Genomic DNA, 26674 nt, shown 5'->3' with positions numbered 1-26674 from the left:
TTTCATACGCTGCAAACTTTTTAATGATTAATGTTGAGCATACACATTGGAAATCTTTTTTTAAACTTCAAACTGCAACAAGTTAAATAAATGTTTTTAATATACAAAGAAAATACAACCAAAAGTAAAACTTGCTTTAAAGTGGGCCTTGCACCAGGGATCAGTGTCTTTTAAAAGCTTTATTGTTGAGCTGCACGCACACACACACACATACAAGGATTTAATCTTTATAGCAGGGCATTTAGAAATCAAAATGTATTCCCACTTGAAATAATAATAAAAGGTTGTGCATGATTATACGCAAACACACCCCCCCCAACACTAGCATACTCCTATAGTGCAGGCACCATGAAAGGAAGGAAAGGAAGGAAAGAAAGCTTGAGATGCCCAATGACTAAGTTTTATGGAAGCAGATTTCTGACCAGTTAGCTTAAAGCCAGCAAAACAGGGATCAGTGATGGCAACTGTAGTGTACAGGGTATTAAACACTAAACTTTACACAAATACACTGTTATAAATCTTGTATCAGTGAACACTGAAAATCGGCAGATCTGCTCTTTGGAACAGTCAAACATTTGCTTCAGCTTCTGGTTGCACAAGCCCTTGGAAGCATCACACAGTGTTCTTGCCTTTTTCTTGCTGGCTGTGTAATTCATTGGGATTTGTTTCATTAGCAGCTAACAATTTTTCCATGTGTTTCCAAAGCCTCATGGATGGGGTGGGGGAAAGGCAAGTCTCAGTAGAGCACAGCGTGGAGATTGTATTTTCTGCACATACAACACAAGAGGCTTCACTAGTTATCAATGCAAAACCAGTTTGTCATATCCTGTGTCCTATTCATCAGCTCAGTTGAGATGAAAGCCTTTCTCCATGGTAGCAGCTAGCAGGCGCTCTCGCATAATCTCTTCAGAAGAATACTCAGGCAACTTAAGGTAGTGCACACATGTATTCACAGATGGGTAACTTGCATCCGTAGCATCAACCTGTGAATAAAAATCCACAATCAACTTTTAAAATAGTGAATGTAGCGCACATTTCCTTTTCAATTCTGTGTTGTTAAAGGTAAAGGTACCCCTGACCGTAAGGTCCAGTCACGGACGACTCTGGGGTTGTGCGCTCATCTCGCTCTATAGGCCAAAGGAGCCGGCATTTGTCCGCAGTTTACGGGTCATGTGGCCAACATGACTAAGCCGCTTCTGGCGAACCAGAGCAGCGCACGGAAACGCCATTTACCTTCCTGCTGGAACGGTACCTATTTATCTATCGGTCCAGCCCCCCCACAAGGTCTGAGGGACAGTGGACTGGCCCCCTGCTGAAAAAGTTTGCTGACCCCTGCATTAACAGGGTCCATGAAGACCTCTGCCAAAGGCCTGACAGGCACTTTGTGGAGTGCAAGCCATCTCAAAGACAAGACTTCATTAAAAAAATCTAACACACCTTTGCTTAGATATATAGTCAAAACTTTTAAGAAATGGCCATACCTTGCGTACAACAGTGAGACGGGGATGTAGATTAGCCAGGCCTCCTGGGGGAAGTGTTGAACAGCCAGTTGTGAATTGCAGGAATGCTTTTCTTTCATCGGAAGACATGCCACACAAAACTCTAACGAATCTCAGGAATCCAGGGCTAAAGAACAAAACAGAATGGATGTTAAATATACCTACAGTGTTGATTATGTGTTGCATAATCAAACCAGTGTTGAACTAGTGCATGAGCAGATGCACACAGTGCATCTGCATATCACAGTACAGCGGTACATTTGTTCTCGAACTTAATCCGTTCCGTGAGTCCGTTCGAATCCCAAAACTGTTTGAAAACCAAGGCGCAGCTTCCAACTGGCTGCAGGAGCTTCCTGCACTCAGTCGGGAGCCACATTGGACGTTTGGCTTCCAAAAACGTTCACAAACGGGAACACTTACTTCAGGGTTTGCGGTGTTCAGGAGCCAATTTGTTTGACAACTAAGCTGTCTGGGAACCAAGGTACCACTGTACACCCTAGTTAAGAGTTAAGTGGTTACCACTTCACTCTTCCCCTAGCACAAGCAACAAACCATGCACCTGGTTTTTGCTCCGAACCAACCATGATATGAAGCCAAAAGTGGTTTGTCTGGACTGAAACAAATGCTAAACCAAAGGCCATGGTTTGTTACTGCTGCTCAACTGCTCTATAATGAACTAAGTGTCAAATGGTTGACATAACCAAATGGCTTTTAATGCTTGTCTTTTAATATATTAAATTCCTAAATAAATCACCTTATCAAACATTAGCATTTGAAGATAAAGTTATGTCGTAGGTATACTTTATTTTTGTTCGGGGGCGGGGAGATTATTATTAAAGAAATATTTCCCAAATATTACGTGACAATGTTAGTATGTAAACATAGCATTTCCCTGTCTTCGTCTTTGCTGGCATGAAAGTTTATTTACTTATTGTGTGTTCACTCCTAAAGCAGTCTCCTCCTCATTACCTACACAGATCATGAAAACAGCATACAAGCATCTAGTGTCAAGTCTGTTTAGGACAATCCACATTGTACAATACTCTGCATGAGGTGGACCAATGCTCAGAACATTGTGAAGCAATACCTAGCCGTGTACTTTTAAGCCTTATCTTATTTACCTTCCCCTGCCCACCGCCCCCCAAAGGAAGACAGATTGCACAATTGAGATGTACCCATGCAGACATCAGTTCAGTGAACTATAAAAATCTGATTTTGTTTTATTACTGCACCAAACACATCAAACCAATTTGTTTGACAATAGTCCATTTACTGTGATTTTCTAAAAGTATTTTCTGTTTTCTTTTCATAATAGACAAATTACACTTTTAAAAGCAGGGACCTATTAAACAGCACCTTCAAATGAATTGCTACAGTGAGGGAGTGACAAAAGTTCCCTTTTCTCTTGTGTTTTACACTTGGTATGTTTCTTCTCCACACCTTATGGAGGAGACCTGGTACATGTGAAGAAGAAAAAAAACCTTGCTTGTTCTAGCCAGCTTAATAATGAAACATTCAGAGATAGCTTGATAGAACTATCCAGCCATAAACATCAATGTGGGAAAAGTGTCTGGGTATGCAAGCCTGCCACCCACTGGGAGATCAGTGGCATATGCAAAGCTGTAGACACCCATTTGGATAGCAAGTGCTGCTCAAGCGAAGCACCACTGAGTAACAACGCACTCATATCCAGAGGAGTGTATGGAGTGTTAGGTGAGGGGTAGTACCTCTGGCGGGGGACACATCATGCTACTTCTGGGGTAGCCTGTCCAGCTTTGGTCCCCCACCCTGCACTCGGCTCTTACCAGAGGCTCCTAGAAGCTGTCAGGTGTAATTATCTAGATTGAATTTTCTGCACCTGCCGCACATTTTCAGTGTCAACACCCCACAATTCCTTGTTGCCAAGTCCTGAAAGTAGCGCGAATATCTTGCCACTTGGTGAAGTACCTGTCTCGAGTGTAGCCAAGTTTAGGTTCTGTGTAGTTGATTATATCTTCAGCTGCCCATGACGGTGACTGATTTCCACAAAGAATCATCTGCACTTCTTCATGACTGAAGGAACTCAGCTTTTCCATTGGAAAGACTCTGTTGAAGCCATCTTGAAACAAAAAGTAAAAAAGCATAAGCACGAGCTGAGAACCATGTTATGTTTGAAATTCCTTAACTGACAAATATTTCCTTTAAATGGTTAAACAGCCCATATATGCTAGTCAATTACATACCTCTAAAAGCATCCATCTGTTTCTGTATGCCAGAATGCATGCAGAAGTCAAACAACAGATCCACGTACTCCTCTGCATTATCCATAGTAACCAACTGTAACGAAATCGAAGTAAATGGACAGATAGTGTTTATATCACATCACAGAAAAATTTTGGGGAAATCAAATAATATTTAACTCTCATATGAAGAATTTTTCCTCTACCTCATCTTCACCACCAGGCTTAAGATCCACTGCTGTAAAGCCATATACTCTGGAAGAAGGGCAAAACTGGAAATTCAGCCTGTAAGGTAGGAGATGGAATTAGTAGATACACAGCAATAGTGGCAGAAGACATGCTTTGCATGAAAGAGGGCCTAGATTCAATCCCTGGCATTTCCTGGAAGGGTTGGGAAACTCTGAAATGCTGCCATCAATCACTTTGCATAATATTGAGCAAGATGGAGAAATGTTCTGAGTTTGTACAAGGCAGTTTGCTTTGCTCTTAAGTGGGAATCATCTTACAAAATTTGAAAATTGCAAAATTTGAAAAAACACAGTAGAAACGATATGGATAAAGCACTAAAAAAAAAAATTCTCAGTGTATGGAACAAAATGTCTAAACATGCATAAGTCAATTTATTACTCCACAAGTATATATGAGCAAAAGGGGGGGTGAGTGTAATACCTTACCCTAAATCTTCTATGCTAAGAGAAGGTCCCGATCCTGATGGGTTCTTCATCATTAGTTCCTGCATTTTAGTATTTTTCTCATCTTCTGAAAGTCCTTTGTTGCTTAATATTAGACGTCTCTTTATTGCAAGGTCTTTAATTTCTTTTAAAAATCTTGCTCTGTGAGGGTTTACCAATTCAAAATCTTCCCACGTTAAAATCCCATTAAACCAAGCTGGGGGTTTAGGCTTTGGTGGATCAAGGATAAATTCTGATTTGGAATCTTCTTCAAAGCTTCCTACTGAGAGAGAATCGTGCCCCTCTTCCGTAGACGCCTCTGACTGACTTTCTGTGCAGTGCAAGTCTCTGTCACCCCGCGACTCATAAATCAATTTGCTCATATTGCTTTTAATGTCTCCCATGCACATGAGTTTAAAGAACGGCTTAGAAATAGGCAAGTCCACCAGTCTGTTGTCTTGGATGCATTTGGCTAAGAAAATCCCCAGAAAGTGAAAAAGTTTGGTTATTCTTTCAAGTTCATCACTATCCTGTGGAAATGGTGCTGTGAACAGACCACAAGATCGCTGTACATAATATCCCGGAGGTTTTAATCCGCCACCTATATCCACCTGTTTTTTAAAAAATCAAAAAAAAAAAAAAAAAAGTGAAGGAAAGTGTTAAGGTATTTCAAGAGATACACAAACAGAATGTATCTTATCAGCTCTACTGACTGATTACAAAGACAAAATATACCTGACGCGATTCATCATCCGGAAAGTCGTCATCGCAGAGCCATGCTCCCAGTTCTGTCCTCTGGAATTCTGCTGCCACCAGTGCGTAAAACTCCAAGGTGGGTCCCAATCCTGTTCCTTCTTCTCCCAAAAACTCCACCTGGAAACCAGAGACCACAACAATAGTACTAGCAGTCTTTTGGAATATATCTTTTCTAATAAACAATTGTGCTCACTTAACACTACAGATGTGAGAGACACAGTGAAGTATTATTTTTTAAGAGGAACCTATTTTACCTCTAGGACTGACTTTCTGTCTGCATGAATCTGCATTACATTTTCTGCCCACTCCATCAAGGATTCACCACGTGGAACTTTTACTCTTTCATGTTTAAGGCGCCCAACTCTGAATTCTCCTGGATCATCTCTTCGCACCGTGCCTGTAGTCCGCGTTCGCTCAACAGTGGCCTCACGTCGATTCTGCAGCCACACTATTGCTCTGATATCAGGAAAAAATGAAGATACATTGCTTTAAAACTCATATGCATCATGACTCAGAAAAGCTTTTTAATGAGACCTTCCTTAGGCCACTGTTTGCTTTCAAAAAATGAGTTTTTTAAAAAATAAATAATCTATAGTTTATAAAATAACTAGGTTTAATTTTATTAATTTTAATATTGTAGATTATATCATTGTTAATACCCTGCAACCTTAGGGTGAAGGATGGGTAAGAAATATTTCAAATAAATAAAAAACAAGTGATATCCTTGCAACAGCACTGAGTTCAATGGGACAGGGTGGAGCAAGGCTGGGAGAACCATGGGTTGGCACTCCCTGTCTCCCACAGATGGCACACATATCTGCCACAAGCTACCCCCACCTCAACACCACCTCACCCTGCCCCATCCCAGCAAACACAACGCTGCCACTGCTGCTCTGTCCCTTCCATCCGCACACACTATTGCTGTTGTCACAGCTGTGATCTCCTTTGTCAGTTGCTGTCATTTCTGCCAGAGGCTATGCTGGAGAACTGCCTCTGAAGACACTCTCTCTCTATCTGTCTTTCTTGGCTAGCTTTCCTCAGCCTCTGACACCAGTGTTTCCTTATTATCTTTCTGCCTCTTCCTAGGCTCTGGCCAACTGATTGACTGCTCTCATTCATCTGCCCCTCAGAATCAATAATTTTTAATAGAATGTGCACTAAATGTCCTCTCACAATTAACCTTTTCCGTTCTCCCAATTCACACAAAAACTAGATTTTGTTGTTAATGGCCATAATAGAAAATTCTACAAATTTGTAACCAAAACACCTCTTGTAGCAGTCTAGTTGCTTCCTAGAAAAATGCCAGCTGAACCCCCTCAACACTATCTTTTCTGACTATGGTTAGAAATAAAAGACCAGAGTCCCCCACATTCACAGTGTTAACCATTTTCAAACCAAACAGCATCCATATCATAACAGAATTCTTGTATTTAGGATTTACTACCTAAAAATTCAATTTCTACACAAGGAAACACTGATATTCCAAATACTGACATTAAAGAGATTCAGTATTCTGAAACTGCAGCAAATATGCAATTTGCTTGTCAGGTTTCTTACCTTGATGCCCCAAATGCTGTACATGTGAAATACAGCTGTCGAGTTTCGAATGGAATTAAGAAAGGGCACTTGCTAGTTATCTGTTCACACCAGTCTGGCAGAGCTCCGCTTGCTAGTGCCAATGGCTCCTGTAATTTAATACACCCACTGTTTAAAATGCAATGTCTGAAGAACAAAGTGTATGATGGATAAATAACTATTTATGCATTCATATTTTCCTACACACTCACCTTATACCACTAGTTTTTGTACTTTGTAAAAAAAACACAATTGTTGTAAATAGGATGGTCATAATTAAATAAAAATCTACTACTGTATGTTGTAGAAAATGGTTTGTTCTAAATGCATTCAAATGTCTCAATATATCATCGCCCAACTTGACACAAGGGTTTCCAGGGTGGGGGTGGCAGTTTTTGTGGACATTGGGCTGTCAACCACCATTCTGAATAAAGATGGAGATTCAAAATGTGACTTTGGTGTGACTTCATCTGATCCAGGCCTCCTCAAACTTGCCCTCCAGATGTTTTTGGCCTACAACTCCCATGATCCCTAGCTAGCAGGACCAGTGGTCAGGAATGATGGGAATTGTAGTCTCAAAAACATCTGGAGCGCCGAGTTTGAGGAAGCCTGATCTGATTTTTGGCATGATGGGCCCAAACACCACCGATTTCAAACTTGGCAGAAAGGATTCTGAGGCGGGAGCGGCTGTTTTTGTTCATGTTGGAGTACCAACAGCCAGTTTGAATAAAGATGTCAGTCTGAAAGAGGACTCTGCCTGATTTTTGGCATTGTTGCTGTTGGCATCTGTCTGTGTCAAGAGACAATGGAGTGTGCCTCTGGGGGTGAAGTCAAACCACTGCGTTAGCAGCGCTGAAGTTACTTCCCCAGGGGGCAAGCCTAGGCAGTGTGTAGGGAGGACCTGGGCTGCCCAGATGACAAGAACCCACTCTCGGCCTTGGGCTAGGGTGTGTTCACACAGTCCCAAACTTCACAAATTACACTATCCATTTTTTAAAAAAACAATCCTGCTTTTTCAAATACCAAGGCAACGTCAGCCACTCCCTGCTAGTACTAAATAAAGTAGTAGTTTTCCTAAATGTTAAGCTGTCATTTTTAATCACTGAATGTGTTGTATTCATTTATTTTCCAGCTTCCTCCAAGGTGTTCTAACTTATGGATAACCCACATTTCAACCCCATTTTTATCTGCAAAATAATCCCGAGATAGATTAGGCTGAAAGGAAGAAACTGTCCAAGTTCACCCAGTGAGCTTTATGGCTGAGTGAGAATTTGAATCTGGTGCCCACAGTCCAAAGCTGCAATCGTTAACCACACTAGACTTCATGCTTTTATAACAGTGCAATTTAAAGGAAATTCTAATTCTTTTATGACTTATGTCAGTAAAATCCTACCAATCTATGTTCAGTTTTCAAGATCAAGGCTGCAATTAATTGAACTGTACAACTGACTCAGCTTTGGATGCCTCACCAAAGCTCCCTTCCAGCACATGGCACGGGCCATCTAAATAATGAAACAAAACCAGCAAATGAAGAAAAACCACATTTAAATAATTTTCACTGCTTCCTTTAAATAAGATGATATTTCAGACTTCAACCATCTACAACAGCTTCTATGAAACTAAAATGCCTCAGAAATAATCTCAGTAATAAATATATATATTACCTCAATCTGTTGAAGAATTTTTGTGGTGATTTTTTTGCTTGTGAATTCATCTGGTGGGAAATTAAACTGAAGCTGTTCATCTCCTTCTGAAATTATTAATAGAAATGAATAATAATGTACTAATAATATGTTTCCTTTGTGGAAGCTTTTAGGGGGAAATGTATTACATCCTACTTACCTTCTTGAGAATTTCGAGTTGAATAAGGGTCACTTGCAACAATATACAAAATACGGAGCAACTGTAGAACATCTTCTACTCCACAGGAATTCTGTCCACTACCAGCTTTGGCTTGAGGCTGTTCTTTTATTGAACTAAGAATGTCTGAGTTCTGAAGTGTGGAAATAGCTCCCTGGCTCAAACTGGACTTTGATCCATGTTCACAAAAATCCTGTGTAAATAAATGAATGGAAGGAAAATAAATACATAGTAAAGGTTAGAATTGCGATGTAATTATTTTGAACTTTGAGATAGAGAAAATGTAAACATGGTTTGCATGACGCAAATACTGAGCCTTTAGCTGTTGTTAGGCACAATATTATTATTATTAATAATATAATACTGTGTCTATTCAAAAGCATACAAAACACTGGAGCTGGTAAAAGTTAAACATGAGGGTCACACGTAAACGTATTTAACCAGAGTAAATTGCATTAGTCACACATCAAGTCCCTCTGTCAGGACTCATAACACGATGCAAAATAAAGCATAGACATTCCCCAAATCAATACTTTTAGATGCAGACATATACCTTGTATGCAGCTATGAGCTGGGAACAATTTCTGTTTTTCCTAATGCTTTTATTAGTGCCGGTTAATTTCCAGTGGCGCAGAAAGGCTGAATCCGCATTCTTCTGCAGGTAGGTTATCAAGTCATTCTTTGGTAATTCATCAGTGCCAAGGTACTGTTCCACATGCTCTATTGACCAGCAACCCTACAACAGGAACCACCAAATGTTGGTATTTCCTGGTTGTAAAGTTTGAAACATTTCACATGCACTACACACATTTCTTTAGGAACATGCATTTACAAACATTCTTTAACATATCTTCCATACAACAGAACTCAGTTAGTGTAGCTTTTTAAAAAAGCTGCTGCTTTTTTTTAAAGTGCACAAACTGCACAAAAATCTGTTGACAGCCACATAAGTATTGAAAAGTTAAGATTTATCTCACCATTTTCCCACTTTCTTTCTCTTTATCAGAATCCTTCATTTCTCTGTATACAATTCTAAACATGAAAAGATTTAGAGTTATTTATGTACTGGCTTTCTACAACAGAACGCACTATTTCCAAATCAGTATGAATCTTGCGATATAATTTAAATTGTCTTCTGCTTACACTCTGCATACTAAAATAATTCTGAATGCTTTGCTGCTTGCCACACAAGAGTAACATTGGTGAGTCAGCCAATGATGCTTCTTAATACTAGACTGGCAAAGCAACTGATACAACGCATTCCAAGAATTCAACTGCTGGCACAACAGCTCTTGAATCTTGTTTTTAAATTCTTTAAACTATAAAAACCATGAATACATTTTGAATTACAGGCCACCTTGAAGCACAACTATTCATTTTGATGTAGCAAGTGCACTCTTTATGTTAAGAATTCTTTCATCGACACTTATTTGTTACAATTTCAAAAACAGTGTAAGAATCCTAACATTGAAATGTTAAGGCAGGGAAAAAGAAATGATGCCAATGTTTACATAAGACTACCACTATCCAAACACTACTGCCGCACAACCATATCCACAAGATAAGAGATGACATAGCAGCTGTTTTTGATACGCACTGTAAATACACATTGCAAAAAATGCAGCCTTAGACTGTTTTAGATACAGCATCGGATTTTAAATGTCTTACGTGTATGTTGGCTCCCAAATTCGTCTGAGCTTATCAGATTTCACGTTGCCATTGCAGGAAAGTTGTAGCAATTTTTGAACATAGTAAAAGATAGTTGATCGAAAATTTGTTAGGGGCAGCTCAACCTCGCGAGATGTACCAAGGCCTGTAACTTTCAAGGTAAGTGCTAAACGGGGAGATGGTGTACACTCAACTTCTTCCAGTAGTTCCAAATGGGGTGTTCCTGTAATCAGTGATAAATCAGTGCAATGAGCAATAGTTTTTTTTAAGTCTGCAACAGCTTTCAACATCTCACATATATTTCATGATATCGTAATTCTTATCTAAACCTGAAAATAAATTCAAAGTAAAGGCATTTGAAATTTCACAAGGGGGAGGAGGAGAAAATATGCATTTCAGTTTTACCCTGTTACCCTTACATGGTACCTGACTCACTCATTCAAATCTCACTTCCTTCAGACCCCAACTCCTTTCTCCATTCAGCATCTCATTCTCATCAGCTTCTTCCCTGTGAAAACAGTGTGTGTCCCTCCCCTGCTACAACCTAGATTTGTGAAGGGAGAAAGTTTGAGAAGGTGGTAGGTATCTTAGCATGTCCTCCCCCAAGTTGTGTCTCTCCTCCTCCAATCTTGTTCTTCTCTTAGGTTCGCTGACATGCTTGTGTATTTGTACGTGTATATTATATATTTATGCTTCGCACATGGTTTTTCAAACAACTCATGGATATACCTGGGGGAGGGATTTCAAGATCAGTTGTCTGTTGAACATTAGTACGGCCAGGTCTAGGATCAAATGCAGGTACTAAAGCAGAAAACTGACGTTTCAAAACATAATCATCATCCCATGTTCTTCTACGTCCTCCTTTTGTTTCATACTCCTCTTCTTCCTATTATGTAACAAAAATGGCAAAACGAACAAAAAAGTTATTTTCATTTTTTAAACCCACACTGGATAGACAAGTACAAAAACTATCTATTGCTGCTGCTGCTAATTACTAATTAATTAAATTTGTATACTGCCCTTCACCTGACGATCAAAGGGCAGTTCACAAAATGAAAATACAAAATGAGAACTCAAAATACAAAATGAAAGTGCAAAAAACCAATAACCCCTTCTCCCACAAACACATTTAAAAGGCCATAGAATGTCCAATCAGCCAAAGGACTGGCTTAGGAGAAACATTTTCGCCTGGCATCTAAACATATGTAAGGAAGGCACCAGGCGAGCCTCCCAGGGGAGAGCATTCCACAAATGGGGAGCCACCACAGAAAAAGCCCACTCTTGTGTTGCTGCCCTTGGGTCTCTTGTGGACGGGGCACACTAAGAGGGCCTCAGATGATGATTGGAGGTTTGGGTTAGTCCATACGAGGAGAGGCAGTCACTGAGGTATTGCTGTCCTGAGGCTAATAATAATAATAATAAATTTTATTTATATCCCACCCTCCCAAGCCATAACCGGGCTCAGGGCTGCTAACATCAAAATATAAATACATCAAAACATAAGATTCACCAATCAACTTTAAGGCTTTATAGGTCAAAACCAGCACTTTGAATTTGGCTTGGAAACGAACTGGCAGCCAGTGCAGTTGGGGCAGGATTGGTGTAATATGCTCAAACCATCTTGCCCGGGTAAGCAACCTGGCAGCCTAATTCAGCACCAGCTGAAGTTTCTGAACTGTCTTCAGAGACAGTTACTTAAGTTGGGTAAGCCATGAGAATAGCTAAGTAAACAAACTGAACTTGCTGTACACTGCAGATTCTCACCTACACTTTCAAAAATTTAAAGCAGGGGTCAGCAACCTAAGGCCCATGGGCCGGAAACGGCCCATGGAGGTCATCTGACTGGCCTGAACCCTGAACCGAAGTGCCCGCTCGCGCACTGTGCTAAACCGGCACAGCACGGCGCAGGGGCTCGCTTCCATGGCACCGGAAATCACGTCTGCGCACGCGCAGATGCCTGAAATCATGGGCGCGCGCACTCACGCACATGCACAATCCGGCCCACATAGGGGTCTCTGCAGGACCAATCCCGCTCAGGCAAAGATAAACCTTGCTGGCCCCTGACTTAAAGCATCAATGCTATCCTGTTTAACTTACTTAAAATGCACAAACATAGCTGTCACGTGTTTAGCCAAATTTATAGAGGAAATTATGTGAATTCTCATCCTAGATTCTTTTCAAGCAGAAAACTCAAGTTAATCTGGCATCTACAATTCAGATTTCTAATGAAGATCACATATATGCAGTATTTTTGTGGGTGTGATGGTACACACCAGTATGAAGTACCAGCATCTCTTTTTAGGCTGTGCATGGCAGCCACTTTGCAGCGGCACCCATAGAAAAATTATCAAAATACAAGTAGCAGCACCTCATTTTTAATCCCCCAAATCGCTACACATAAGCATACAGCTACTCAAGACTGTTTGCAGCCCATAAGCCATATCCAAGGCCATATTCTAAAAGAGTTCACCTCAGATAATTTGACACTGATATAATGGAATGGGGGAGGGAAAGTACCAAAGTGGACATTTATTGTAGTAGAATCTATTTACATAATCTGTTATTTAGGGGTTTCTTTCGGCATTCCACTGAACTAATATTATGAGGACTGTTATCATTTGATCTGTAAACAAGGTAGAACTTTTGTAATAAGCTACTGAAATGGCAACAAGCTGCTACTGATACTTTAAAAATGGACAAGTTCTCTAAATTGACAAAACTGGTCCACAATGAACAACCTATACTATACTACAAGTTCAGGAGAGTAGAAGGTTTTTTGATATGGTCCCCAAATAACTGCAGATCAGACAATATTGTAAAAATAGATATGAACTGTACCATAACTTCTTCATACTCTTGATCTTCTTGATTGTCATCTTCATTTTCGTCATCCTCTTCATCTGGCTCAGGTAGATCTTCGTCATCATCTAACTCCGCTAATAGAGTGCTGGCCCGACAGCTATCAAGAAAATCTACACAGAACACACACAAACCACACGCTAAGAACTCAGTTGCTTGTTGTTTGCTTTTTTTAAAAAAAAAAAGGCTGTAAGGATGAAGACTGATTTTGTTCTATAAATTCAAAGCAGGAACAGGAAAAAGAGGCTCAAGACAGTAGAGAAGAAACCTATTTAAGGAATTTTGACAAAGGGGGAAAGCATTTCAGAAAACAACCTGAAAAGGAATGGGAAACTATTTGGAATAAGGTAAGATACTCAGACAAACTGATCCCATTTGTAAGCACAAACCATTAGTGGAAATGGATAGCAAGCCAATAATTTTGCTACTATAGTTGCAATACATGTTTCATAGAACTTATTTCCTTTTATTTTCAAAAACATCATATAATATTAGCAAATTATCTCATAAACCACTTTCATTCCTGTAGCAATGTGTCAAACCATGAAAAAAGGAACACCTCTAAAATTAGCAGTATTCCAAGTTCTACAATGACAACTACTGATACTGGTACATAGCAGCCCTCCAGCCATTCATGAAAGACAGGTTTCCATTTCTTGTTCTGTATTCAGAGCACCCAAAGAACTGCAGGTACATTGCTAACAGCACTGAACACACAACAGTAATGACACATGTAATACCTACAGTTTCAAACATGGAAGGGTGGATTTTTTTCTCTTTGAAACCAATTATCAGTCCCATCAAAAACATAGCAATGTACATCTGCCTACATTGCAGGAGCAAGGCAAGAAGGGAATTGGAAAATGGCGCCTTGTTTCCTACACAGGCAGAAATTGTGCATATGTAACAATCCTAACTCTAGGAAAGTCAGAAACTGCACATGTTTTTTACATAGAATTTATGTTCATACGGGATGCTTGTCACATATGAAGCAGTCTAAATCCCAATACAGCATAATCTCCTGGTTTTATAGGAGGCATTTTTGCATTTCATGGGTCTTTAACTTTCTTAAAACATATTACGGGCTCGTGAGATCATGCAAATAGGACTAACCAACCAGAAAGTCATCGTTAAGCTTGACCTCCCATAACATCTGAACCTGGGACACTGGCTTCTTACTCTCTAATAACCATGCTCTATGGAGATTTTAACAATATATTCGTAATTCAAAACTAATGTGGCAAAAACAACAACTCCTCAGGGATAAAAAAGACAAACTGCTACTCTGATAATCACTTATACCTCAAATATGGCAACTAGCACTCAAAGCAAATTGTAAGACAACTTTCTAAAGTTTATGGTATTAGAACATCATCCTAAAAGCATCTTTAACAGATACATGAATATATTTGAGAGATGCTTATAACTTTCAAATTCTGCTTCATACTGCAGTCTGGGAATTCAACAGGTGCCACTTCCAGACTAAAAAATGAATTCTCATTCTAAATTCTAATTTGCAAAGGCCCACATAATTTCTTGAATTAGTCTGTACTCTGAAAGGATGCCTTCCCACAGCCAGTGGCACGCAGCATTTCCCAGTGGCTTCTGCTGATACAATGTGAAGTATTCATTACAATTTCCAGCACTGTCTAGGTTCATTCCCCCAAGAGCTTGATATAATTTCTATCCCTTAATTCTACCATTCCCTTTTGTCCCCAACGCTTCCCCGAGAACTTCCTTTTCAGCTCCTAACTCAAATGGAATGTATCCACGCCAATGTGCGGTAAACCCTTTGAGGAATCTTACATTTATTCTACAGTAATAAAGCCTTTTGTTGGGGATCTTATCATTTCCATTTTGTGTGCAGTCACCCCTAAGTACCAAACAGGAAATGGGAGAAAACTAGCACTCTCTCTGCAGAGCTTTTCCTTCAACCAATGATCCAGCGGTCATCTGTACAGTCACACAATTTGTTACTATCTGTGTACAAATAACAGCTAGGAACTTCCTAGACCTCTAGCTAGTGTAGCAGATTAGGTGATCCCATCCTACCATTCCATCTCCTAGAACATTGCATTTTTGTGTGTGTGCTTTAAAGGGATGAATGACAATCTTCCCACTAAGTTCTCTTCCTACTGCCATGAAAACAGCTCATGTAACTTTTTTTTGCAGCCATCCCCTAAATAAGCTCTTTATTTTTAATGCTATTCTTCTGCCCCTCCCAGAATCTGGGCCTTCAAATCTCCACTATAATGTCTGAAAGACACGTTACTATTCAGACTTTTCCTGCACATATATGATGCAACTGACTATTTTAAAGAACTGCTACAGCCATGGCAGGAAAGTTCTGACCTCCAACAGCTCTGACTGTTGCACGAGTGTCTTAGGAGAAGAATATAATGTTGATCCCTGTGCTTACTGCAAGAAATACACCAAGAAACCTAACAGAACCCATTTGCCCAAACTCCAAATCTCTCTTTGGGAATAAGCATTAGCAACCCCAGGAGTTTCTGCTACTAAGACATCATCCTGCGATTTCCCCCACATGGAAAGCTATTTGAAATGACCTGTGTGTGAAAATGATGCAGTTAAGCTTCTGTAGGTCTTTACTATTTCGAAGCAAATGTGTGTATGCCAAGCTGTTTTGTTGTTTCCCCATAAATATGACTACTTATAAGCATGGCACCAGGTGTAAATGTTTCTCTATGAGCAGGCCTTTGGCTGATTAAACAATCTATGGTCTTTTAAATGTTCATGGGAGGAGAGTTATTGGTTTATTTCCGTTTCTCTGTTATATAGTTTGTGGTCTCATTTTGTATTTTTATGTTGTGAACTGCCCTTTAATCTGTGAATGAAGGGTAGTATAAAAATTAATAACAACAATAATAACACTGGCCAGGTTTAGACCTAATGAACCCAGTTCTCAAGGTCATGTTGGGGGACTTCTGTAGGCTTGTGTGCTCTCTTCTTTCCTGACACATGCTTCCTCTTCTATTTATAGGATTTTCCTAGAGTTTGCTGACATGTTGAAGCTGGCAAACTATGGCTAGCTGCCACTGAATTATGGTTTGCCATGTGATTTCACAGTTGTGTTTGTGATAATGGATCAGTACACCAGTACAGCTGACTGGAGATTTTGCCTGTGACAAGGGACCAGGCTAATGCACATGAAACAGTGAATGTGCTGTGGAGATGTGAAGTATTATTAACTGTCAATGCCTTTCAACTTAGAATTTTGACTCACAACGGTTCTAAATTCATACATGTGAACTTTGATCCAAAATGTGCTCTTCTATCAGAATATTCCACCCATGGGAGGCAACTCCTAGGGGCCAAGCTCCCTTCAACCCCCCCCCATAACATATTTAAGGGGGCTGAACCCAAATTTGATGGGCATTGCCATTCAAATGGTGTGCATGCACGTCTTGTTATCAATTATGCAGGATGGGGCTTACCTGGGGATCCCAAATATTTTATTCAAGTTGGCACCCGTGTTCCCACCCAATTCTGGATGGTCCACCGAACCCCAGAAGTCACTTTTGGAGGGGGGGAGGTGAGCAGGGGTTGCAACTGGAAGATGGGAAAGTCTCATTGCACAAGTGGAATTCTGCTCACACAAATTTGGATCTAAGCCACTGTTTTCAATGTGAACTTACTTCACAGAATCAATAACTGCAGCACACCATACTGAAAGACTAGAATAACAGTGATATAAGACATACATATATATCTGGATTTCTGAATTTTTAGACGTTTTCTTAATAGGCTAAGACATTCAAATCAGTTTTCCTACATTTTAAATACCTTTATACTGAAATGTTATATAAAAATATCATAAATACAAAGAATGTAGAGGATTGTGAAGAGCTGATGTTTATAGAAAAGATGACATTGGGAGTAAAAGCCTTTGCTGGGGAACCCTTTATGTAACTAGTAACAGGGTAAACAGCTCCGTTATTTGATATGCTTTAGTAATGAAATAACTAAGTGAGAAACCCATAACAAAAGTAAAGGTGAAAACAGAAAATTATTAATGGGAAATCTGCTTATGTTCATTTAAAAATGAAACTTACCATATAAAGAATATTCTGCTTCCTGACCTGTATCGCTCTCACTAGATGTTGATGTTAGGCTAGTAGTTAGAGTGTTACTAAGTGACTGACCAACAGATAAAACTGTAGTTGCTGTGGCTACATTGCTGCTGCTAGTAACACTGGATGTAGACATGGTCACTGTTGATGTGGTACCAGTTGTAGTCAGATTAGGAAAACTTTGGGCACCCATTAGAGGAGAAGCTATAGATAAAGATATGGTAAGATAAAATAAATGATCCAGAGTAGAACAGTTTGCATTCATGAGTGCTTCAATGTGTTTCAATATTTTAAATAGTCACCAAGTCTATCTTATTCATCAGTGCAGAATTACAGGCCACTGCAAGAAAGGGCTTCAAGTAAAACAAAAGACCAAAATAGAAATCTGCTTGTGTTGAAGTAGCCCACATTCTCGTTTTGAACAGGTACTATGATAAGAACTAAGTGAATGTAATGCTGCTTCAATCGAGGCAGGAAAAACGGTCACTCCAAGAGAAGAGTCAAACAGAGATTCTGTTAGAGTGATGACATTTGTGCCTCTAGCAATAAGAGGAACATACCACCCACTAAGGGGTGGTCCTAGTGCCCTTTGGAGAATACTGAACACATATGTTGGTCCTCCAGAGATAAAAGAGTGAGTTCAGCACTGCTTTTGGAGAGCCCTTTCCCTTTCTGAGCAGATTAGCAGAACAGTTGCATTAACAAATTCCTCTTGGAAGCGGAGGGGAGGACAGGAATGCTTTCAATAGGAACAATAATCTTTTGTTTAATTTCCATGAAGAAATTTGAACTTTTAAACAGGATTGTCTTGAATAGTTGCTGTAAATAGATCAATCCAAGACATAGTCTCACATTTTCAAAAGCATTGGTAGTAATTTAACTAATATAGAATGAACCAAGAATCATCTAATTTTCTTTATCTGCTTTGGGTCCCAGGTGTGCAAGCAACTGTGTGTGTGGTTTCTCCCTCTTTTCTGAGAATGCCAGAATGCCCTCTTAAAGGAAGAACAAACATCTCAAATCATGCTTTCTTAGTGCATATATACATCCCAATCCAGTTTGTTAAAATTGTTTTTGCAAACTAAAATCAAATTATGGTTTCAAGTTCTTACTTGGTACCACTTGAAAATCATGATTTGCCAAATAGTTTAAGTTCAAGCATCACAACAAAATTGGTTTAGGTTTGCAAACTATGGTCTGGTATTACATTTGGACCATCTCACTACTGACTCTAGTGAGTTAATCCATTTTATTAGCGCTTATCATCGATAATATGGGGTGGAAAAATTAAACACAGTAAAATAATTATATAGAATAAAACTATGTTTTACTAAACTCATCTTAGTTCAAATAAGTTTTCAGACACGTTTCAACTCATTTTTTAAATATAAACATATAAAAAATGGATTTTTACAATATTCTCTAAAGTACAAAGAATAACATTTCCAAATAAAGGGAAAGGTGAACAGCAGTTCCCACAAATGTTCAAGTAATAAGGGCAGCAGTTCAGTTTCCAATGCACACGCTAGTTGGCTATTCTTTTCCCATTTCATATCAGGCACTGCTCACCACATTAAAAAAAGGACTAGAATGGCTGCACTTCCATGGCTCAACCCTCTGCCAAGCATGGAGCATAATTGACAAAAGACAAAATAGAGAAATAACTTGTCATCTTATTCTTTCAATATAAAACTAATTCAGCAGTATCTCCTTAGTCTATCTAAAGAAGCCCTTTGTCTACATTCTTAACATTTTAGCTTTGTAGCAAGAAACTGCAGTAAAACATAGAAACAAAAATAAATGGCAGCACATATAAACCTGTGTTTGTAACACTCTTTTGTTTTTTAAAAGTATGAGCAATTTTAAGACAACACTGTTTTCCCTAAGCTTTTTACCTATTTCAGATGAATGAATTTTTTTTCAATATTTTGAAGAGTGAGAATATAAGCACCAGAGTTTCCAAATTAATTCAGATTCAAGTACAACATTCTAAGCAAATTTCTATGAGACATGCATTTATTTCTAGGAACATCACTGATAGATTAGAATTAAGAAACAATTTAATGCTCTTCTAATCTATCCAAAGGATTTCAGTGCTGTAAGTACCAGAATAGACTTAGCTATGATGTTGTGGCACCTAGATTTCTTCTTAGCAATGATATTTACTTTAATTCCCCCTGAAATCAAACATTAAGTAAATGGAGTAAGTAAATCCTGCTGCACAATTCTTTAATTACTGCAGCAAGAGCAATTTTCCAAGACAATACAAAATTGGGGGCGATATAGCTATTATACCACCCCAGATGACTCTTCAAAGCTACCATTATGTCAAGAATGTCAAGCCCCTTTCTTCCCATTTCACAGGTGCAGCGTAAGTTGACAGGTATTTATTTTTACTTACTTGCAGTGCTCATGACATTTCTTCCTAAAGTATTAGTGTTGTTATCACTGCTACTTCGGCTTAAATTCATGTTGTTAGTGGCATTGGTGCGAGCGATGTTCGCCACTCTCCGGACGAAGGACTCCAAACTAGAGGTTTCTCGTGAGGATAGGTTAGGAACACTTGCACTGGAACTCATTGGAGCCCCAGCAGCCAGAAGCGAACTCACTGATAGTCTGTTACTTGCTGAAGAACTAAGGGGTCTCTGAGAAGCAGCTTCTTTATTCGTCAGCTCAGATACCGAGCTAACATCTGGGGAACTCACACTAACAATTCCCATGGATATAGCATTGGACTCCCCAGTTGCGCGGATTGAATTGTCAGTTCCTAGCTTTCTTTCAACATTTTCATTTCCCACATCGGCTGTCAAGGTGCTGGTACTTGCACTGGACGCTGACCCTACTTCAGTCTGAGGCATGCCATCAGCAGAGGAAAGGACAACAATTGGCTCATGGACGTCAGTGCCTGAAACTATATTTTGTTCCATTACATTTTCAGATCTCCGCTCCATTTTTGTCGAACCCAAGCTGATGTCGCTGCTACTGGCCACGCTACACACAGAACTGCTACTTCCTTTTCTACTTGAAGAGCCTGCAGCAGCAGTCATCTTGTCTGGACAGTTGTTTTTCACCAAGCTGCTCCATGACTGCGTTGTGCCTGAAACAGTGGATGAAACAGGTTTGGGTGATGCCGCTGAATCAGGGTCGTACCCTGGGGCAAGCTTGAGGTCAAATTTTCCTTCTGCGCCCATACGGTAAGAGTTAGAGCCACCAGCATCCCAGGTGACATCAATCCAGCCTAGAAAGGGACAGGAGTTTGTGAGACCCAGCAGAAAGCAGACAGGAGCGTGTCAAGACAGTAGCTCCACAATATGGGATCAGCTTCTCATTGGGCCGCTATCTTGAGTCACAGAAATTACTTAATAGGCTTTAAAGCCAAACAAAATAATAGAAAGATTTGAAATTCAAGCAGTGTGATCATTGTAGGTGTACTACATTAAAATGGACAGCTCTTACCACAGTTCAATTTAATACTAAAGATCTGAGAATCCAGTCAAAAATGTAAAAAAAAAAAGTTTTGTATTAAAAGTAACTATAACTTTAAATTTTTATTTCCCTTAAAAGTAAAGTTTGAGCTATGTGTAGTAGAAGTGTGTGGGCATTTAAATGGTTTTCTTATCAGAATACTTGGTAACTGTTATTATGTTTCACATACTACAGTTACTGGGGAAAATCCATTATTCTATTTTAAGTCAGCTTGTTAAGTATGGTTGGCCTCCATCCTCAGTCGTTGGTCAACCACAGCAGTGGCAAATGCAGTCCAATCTGCACCTGAAACCTGGCTTTCCTTTAAGGTTGTGGCAAGGCAGTCCTTGAACCTTTATTTAAAAGGTGGGTGGGAAGGGAGGGCAAACAGACCACACTTGGGTCCAAGGAGCATCCTTGCAACTTCCTTCTGCTTATGATATGAAGACCTTTCTCTATGCATTATTTTAATTACATTTTAAATAACTGGCACTCCAGTTTTTGTTTAACAATTACTCCCTGGGAAGAAGATTTTTAGTTGATATGGGAACGAGAGAGAATTGTTTTTTTGGAACTTGGCCTAATATGGTTCATAGAGTGACGGATTCAGAGTGGGGGAGCTAGTTAATCAAATCTTGAATGCTAAAGAAGACAAGCACATTAAAATATCACCACAAAATTTTCTATCTACTTTTCTACTTCTATCTAATTTTCAACTACTTTTCACAAGTATTTTTAAGTGAATAATTATTAGGATGATTTTTCTGCATAATAGGAGAACGATCATTCTAAAGAAAAGATACACTTGAGATGGAGACCTTGAATGTGGCATCATATCCTTCCTCAAAAAATATTATAAATCTAATTGCTATGCCACTGGAAATTTAATACCTGCCTCTTAGCATTCCCCACTTTGGTTTAATCATATATTAGTATTAAGAAAACAGAAACTTGATCCCAGCGAAGCTAGTAAGGTAAGAAATGGCAGAGAACTTGACAAAAGCTGAAGAAAAAGCAAGTTGCAAATGCCAAGCCAGAAAAGGGATAGCAAGGTATTCTGATATTATACAGACAGGAAATATTTATTCTTCTTAGACACTGGATCAATTATTCATACCCATAACGCAACACACAAAATATAGGAGCAGAAATGCCACAGCTAATCTGTATATTGGAGTTGCATGTAATTAGCACAACTTGTATGCAACACTGTATTTTATGGACATGTGAAAATCAAATGTGAGTGGTGGTACTTTACTTCCCCAAGGAATACTGTTCCAATAAGACCTTGTTCTTGATCTCTAACTATCAAGTAACACTAACATTTTCTTTCTTGAAATACAAGTTCCCAAAGTACAAGTCAGAATCTCCAAGAACTAGGGAAGTTAGGTGTGACTAATACCTGGGGGAGTTTATGAACCAGTTTGTCCTTCTCAATTTCTGGATGCTTCTTGAGGTCAAGAGGCAAGTGATATCTTAGGACTTCTTACCCACCCAGTAATTAAGTGAGAGGTTTTCTCCTGGTTTTTCCAAGGAATTTCACTTACTACTTCTGCAAATCTTACATTATTCTACAGGCTCCCTTTGTGCCCTGTAAAACTTATTTTGAGGTAGAAATGTTTAGAACTCGGGTGCTAATTTTATCTGAAGCTCAAACAGGTTTTCTTTATTTCAGCAGGTCACTATGACAAATGCACTCTTGATTTAACATGACCAAACAGTACACTATTTCCTTTCTGTCTTCCTTTTGATTTCTGAATCTACATTTCCCTAATCACCAAACTAGAAAATGCAGTGAACTACTATAAATAACTTGTGGAATAAAGAGAGCTAATTGTTTAAGCAGTTGCTCACCATTGTGCAATTCGCCTGTAACAGTGCCTTCACCTTGTGAACTACCATCCTGATCTCTCCATTTCCAATCAATTCCTCTGATGACACGGGCACCTGGAACCATGTACTTCAGAACCTGAGAACGTACCAGTCTCCTCTGCCTTCGCAGATTAGCCTCTGCTTCTTTAGCTGCTTTTCCTACATGCAATCAAAACTAGTGATGAAACACTGCTGGTTAAGCTATCTATACAAGATTTAAGCATTCCAACTTGGTGGCAGGTATTTCAAATATCAAACTGATATTTTGATCTTAAAACGTGCTTAGAAACATGCTCTAGATTGGCATTAAGTTTTTGAAAAAGTTTAATTCATGGCCTACAGTACAATAGCTGGTGGTAAGAACAAGAAATAATTCTATCTACATTGCTTACCTAGCTGATCCTCACACACACCATTCACAGTGCCATAAAGTTCAAATCCAGATAGAGAGAGGTAGTGTGTTTGCCCACTGGCATTCTTCCCCATTTGCTTAATTCTTACATGCCTCCAGCCTTGCTTCTCATCCTTTTGTAGATCTAGTGGCCATGTTGCTGTTGACCTTTACATTAGTTTGGGGAAGTTGAAGGAAAAAATTAGGTAATGATAAATTTAAGTGTCATGACAAAAACACAGAGAAATATTAATTATTTGTATGGTGGTTTTCATGGATCAAAAAGACCACCAGTTTACAAACAGAAAATTACTCTATTATACCATCACATGAATTAAATTTTTGGACATAACATAGGGTTGCCATGTTTCGACAGACATGCCCTGGAAATTCCAGACGTATGGCAGCCCTAACGTAACACTAAGCCAAGAATTGTGGTTGTTTCATCTATATGCTAGAAAAACAGCCAAGGCTTGTATGGTTTACCATGTTTAAGCCAAGCCACTGTGGAAGGCCAACTTTTTATTATTCAATGAATTTCAGCACAGTGAAGTAAATCCTGGACCCAATGATATCAAGAGGTTAATTTCCAATTACTTCAGTGGACTAAGAATGGCCCATACGTTATGGGTACTAAATTTATTGTCATAAAGTCAGAAACAACAATGGTCCATGTAAATGGAAATATTTTTACATACCCTGGTTCATTCAGACTGCAGTCATCCACATGAGTATATAGAGTAGTCCAGTTCTGTCCATCCTTAGATACTTGAAAAACCCAATTTCTGAGAGCAGATCGTCCATAACCACGAGCATGGCGTAATGTGTAAGCTGATGGTATCACCCAAAGACCAAGGTCTATAGCAAACCATGCATTTTTATCATCGTTAGTATGACAATTCAGAGCTGAACTGTCACGGCTTAAGATGTCTTCCAAACGGCCATAAGGCAAATTTCTTCCTTCTGAAGATGTAACTACCACCAGCCCATAGGCGGCCGGATTTACCCACTCATAAGCTGTTCTACAATAGAAACAACGATGTCACTATTACTCATGAATATTTGTTTAAAGCATTTTAACTCCCCTCTTCAGCTGAAAAGACTTCCAGAGCATGGGGAAATAATACAGACTCAAGCATCAGATCCTATAAGAAACTGGGATGACAACAGTTCAGGGAGCCTGATGGAATGGCCATAGGTAAGTGACAGACAGTATTTTAAAACCTAAATTTTAAAACCTAAAAAACAAAAGCTAATATGCCATGCATACTGCAAACTATGTCCCAATAATACATTTTTTTATTTAAAAATGATGCATGGAAAATCCAGTGTTGCACTTGGAAAATATTTAGAATTGGCCTGCAGGTATTTAAATACAATGCTATTTCATTCAAGATTTTAGCACTGTCTCAAACTGAAGTTACTGAAATCTTACTTTGCATTTGTTCCAATCCAGTAAATAATTCCATTTTCATCAAAATCATGCTGGTGTCTGAAAATGAATGTCTGGCCTTCTCTGAGTTTTCGTACAAAAACAAATGATGATCTATCAAAGTCATACCATTGCTTTGCCACCTAAGGAAAAAAGAGGCAACAAAAATGTATCACATAAGTATAGAGTTTCTTATCATCACTATTATTTATATATCACTTTTTGGTCCAAAGACCCCAAAATGGCTAACAGCAGATTAATACATGATCAAAATATACAGTAAAAAGGTAAAGGGACCCATGAGCAACAAGTCTTAGGCTCTGTGGTTTAACACACAGCGCCACCCGGGTCCCCTAAAACATACAGTAAAGCACAATTAAATGTCATAATTCCATCAACAGAAACCATTTAAGATGCAATGTAAGAGAACAAGAAAGCCTTCCCAAGCTGGAGGATTAGAGGGTGCTCATCCCAACCCCACATCTCACACTTGAGGACTAGAAACCTGAACAGACAATGACAAATAACTACAAAAAAAATCACCTCAAACAGAAGAATTAATGTAATTCTTTCTGTAAACATGATAGGCTGGATCGAGTGCTTGACCCAAATTTGACCTTCCATTCACATAAGTGGCTGAGATTCATAAATGCTCCAAACAGAAAAGGCATTCATCAATGCCTCCTGCCTTTTCCCATACGGTTCCCAAGGATCTCCAGACCCTCCAGAACAACTTTTCAGGGGCATGGGAGAAATGGGAATCTGCAAAAACTGCACTTCCTCCAGTGGAAACTACAGTGGTGCCCCGCAAGACGAATGCCTCGCAAGACAAAAAACTCGCTAGACGAAAGGGTTTTCCGTTTTTTGAGCTGCTTCGCAAGACAAATTTCCCTATGGGCTTGCTTCGCAAGACGAAAAACGAAAACATCTTGCAAGTTTGTTTCCTTTTTCTTAACACCGTTAATACAGTTGCGACTTGACTTCAAGGAGCAACTCACAGAACGCGGTGTGGTAGCCTTTTTTGAGGCTTTTGAAGACTTTGGTGATTTTTGAAGCTTTTCCAAAACTTCTTTTAAACTTTTAAAACTTTTTTTTGGGGTTTTGGATTTTGGGTTGGGGTGTTTGGAATTCAAGGACTTGGTGTTGGGGAGGGGTTTGCAAGAATCTGGAAGCTTGTGTGGTTTTTTCCTGCATTTTTATGATTTTCTGTGACCATTGGGCCACTCTGCTGTTTTTTAAAAAAAATTCTGGATTTGAATTTCTGTGTGGTGGGTGGCTGGGGGAACAGTTGAGGAGGGGTTTGCAAGAATCTGGAAGCTTGTGTGGTTTTTTTCTGCATTTTTATGATTTTCTGTGACCATTGGGCCACTCTGCTGTTTTTTTAAAAAAATTCTGGATTTGAATTTCTGTGTGGTGGGTGGCTGGGGGAACAGTTGAGGAGGGGGTTCTTCAGCAAGAAGCAAAGAGTGGAAGAGGAACCTTCTTCGAGTTGTCCCCCAGAGTCTTAGAAAATGTACTGTACACTTTGTTGATTTTTAAATGTTTTTCTGTCATGTTTAGAAACTTAATTTATTGTTCCTTCAATTTTTGAAATGCTCTTTACAGGATGTGTGACTTTAAAGAGCACTTAATAAACTCTTGTTGTACCAAATTTGGCTTTGTTTGGACTTTTTTTGACCATAGGAACGCATTAATTGAATTTCAATGCATTCCTATGGGATTTCGTGCTTCGCAAGACGAAAAATTCGCTAGACGAAAAAACTCGCGGAACGAATTAATTTCGTCTTGCGAGGCACCACTGTACCATGGGCTGAGCTATGTGTATAGGTAGTCTGAATGCAACCTGGGGAGAAGAGGAGTTTGCTCACCATTTTTAGGAGATATTGCTCTAAAGATTCTACAGTTGCCAAGGGCTCCATTTTCAACATTCGACCTGTTCTGTCTATTAAAGCTGTCTCCCCAGAAGCACGCTCCAAGCGAAACCGCAACCGTCTTGTTAATATCTAAAGTCAAAGCAACAATTTTTTTACTTAGAAACATCCCTTTCATTTATAACAAATACTAATGATTATGTTTTCAAAGTCAAGCAAGCATTAATAAATTAGGAAAATCAGCACAACTGACAAATCTGCATAGTCACTATACACACACATTTACACAAATGCACAGATCCAACAGCATTCTTACTCTAGTAGAAAGTCTTTCCCACTCATCCGTAGTCTGTTTTGGACTCAATATGTCAAAAGTGACTGACATTGTCCTGTGTGGGCAGGCTGCAGCTTTGTTTAAATTCCTATCAATAACATTTTATGGCCC

General features: G+C 39.2%; 1 protein-coding gene across 12 annotated transcripts in view; it reads right to left on the bottom strand.

The window, feature by feature from the left end:
* The window catches only part of HECTD1 (HECT domain E3 ubiquitin protein ligase 1), a 63915-nt gene continuing 37241 nt past the window's right edge, over nucleotides 1-26674 (bottom strand). For 7 of the 12 annotated variants that reach the window (XM_080977316.1, XM_080977310.1, XM_080977315.1 and 4 more), the window contains 23 exons: nucleotides 26227-26361; nucleotides 24362-24501; nucleotides 23625-23948; nucleotides 22928-23094; nucleotides 22518-22694; nucleotides 19600-20436; nucleotides 17181-17402; nucleotides 13087-13220; nucleotides 10978-11134; nucleotides 10249-10471; nucleotides 9558-9612; nucleotides 9134-9316; nucleotides 8563-8773; nucleotides 8385-8470; nucleotides 6703-6830; nucleotides 5400-5601; nucleotides 5125-5262; nucleotides 4393-5000; nucleotides 3925-4003; nucleotides 3722-3815; nucleotides 3447-3597; nucleotides 1482-1626; nucleotides 1-983 (listed from right to left, as the gene is read on the bottom strand). In XM_080977316.1, coding sequence (XP_080833442.1) covers nucleotides 846-983; nucleotides 1482-1626; nucleotides 3447-3597; nucleotides 3722-3815; nucleotides 3925-4003; nucleotides 4393-5000; nucleotides 5125-5262; nucleotides 5400-5601; nucleotides 6703-6830; nucleotides 8385-8470; nucleotides 8563-8773; nucleotides 9134-9316; nucleotides 9558-9612; nucleotides 10249-10471; nucleotides 10978-11134; nucleotides 13087-13220; nucleotides 17181-17402; nucleotides 19600-20436; nucleotides 22518-22694; nucleotides 22928-23094; nucleotides 23625-23948; nucleotides 24362-24501; nucleotides 26227-26361 — 4734 coding nt within the window. In that variant the 3' untranslated portion in view covers nucleotides 1-845. The remainder of the gene's footprint in view (nucleotides 984-1481; nucleotides 1627-3446; nucleotides 3598-3721; nucleotides 3816-3924; nucleotides 4004-4392; nucleotides 5001-5124; nucleotides 5263-5399; nucleotides 5602-6702; nucleotides 6831-8384; nucleotides 8471-8562; nucleotides 8774-9133; nucleotides 9317-9557; nucleotides 9613-10248; nucleotides 10472-10977; nucleotides 11135-13086; nucleotides 13221-17180; nucleotides 17403-19599; nucleotides 20437-22517; nucleotides 22695-22927; nucleotides 23095-23624; nucleotides 23949-24361; nucleotides 24502-26226; nucleotides 26362-26674) is intronic. The other 5 variants (XM_080977321.1, XM_080977312.1, XM_080977318.1 and 2 more) reach the window with 4 other exon arrangements.

The sequence above is a fragment of the Podarcis pityusensis genome, assembly GCF_964106645.2.
Source record: "Podarcis pityusensis genome assembly, chromosome: 1".
NCBI classification, from domain to species: Eukaryota; Metazoa; Chordata; class Lepidosauria; order Squamata; family Lacertidae; genus Podarcis; species Podarcis pityusensis.
The sequence above is the reverse complement of the archived record's forward strand: the minus strand, read 5'-3'. Positions and strand labels throughout refer to the sequence as shown.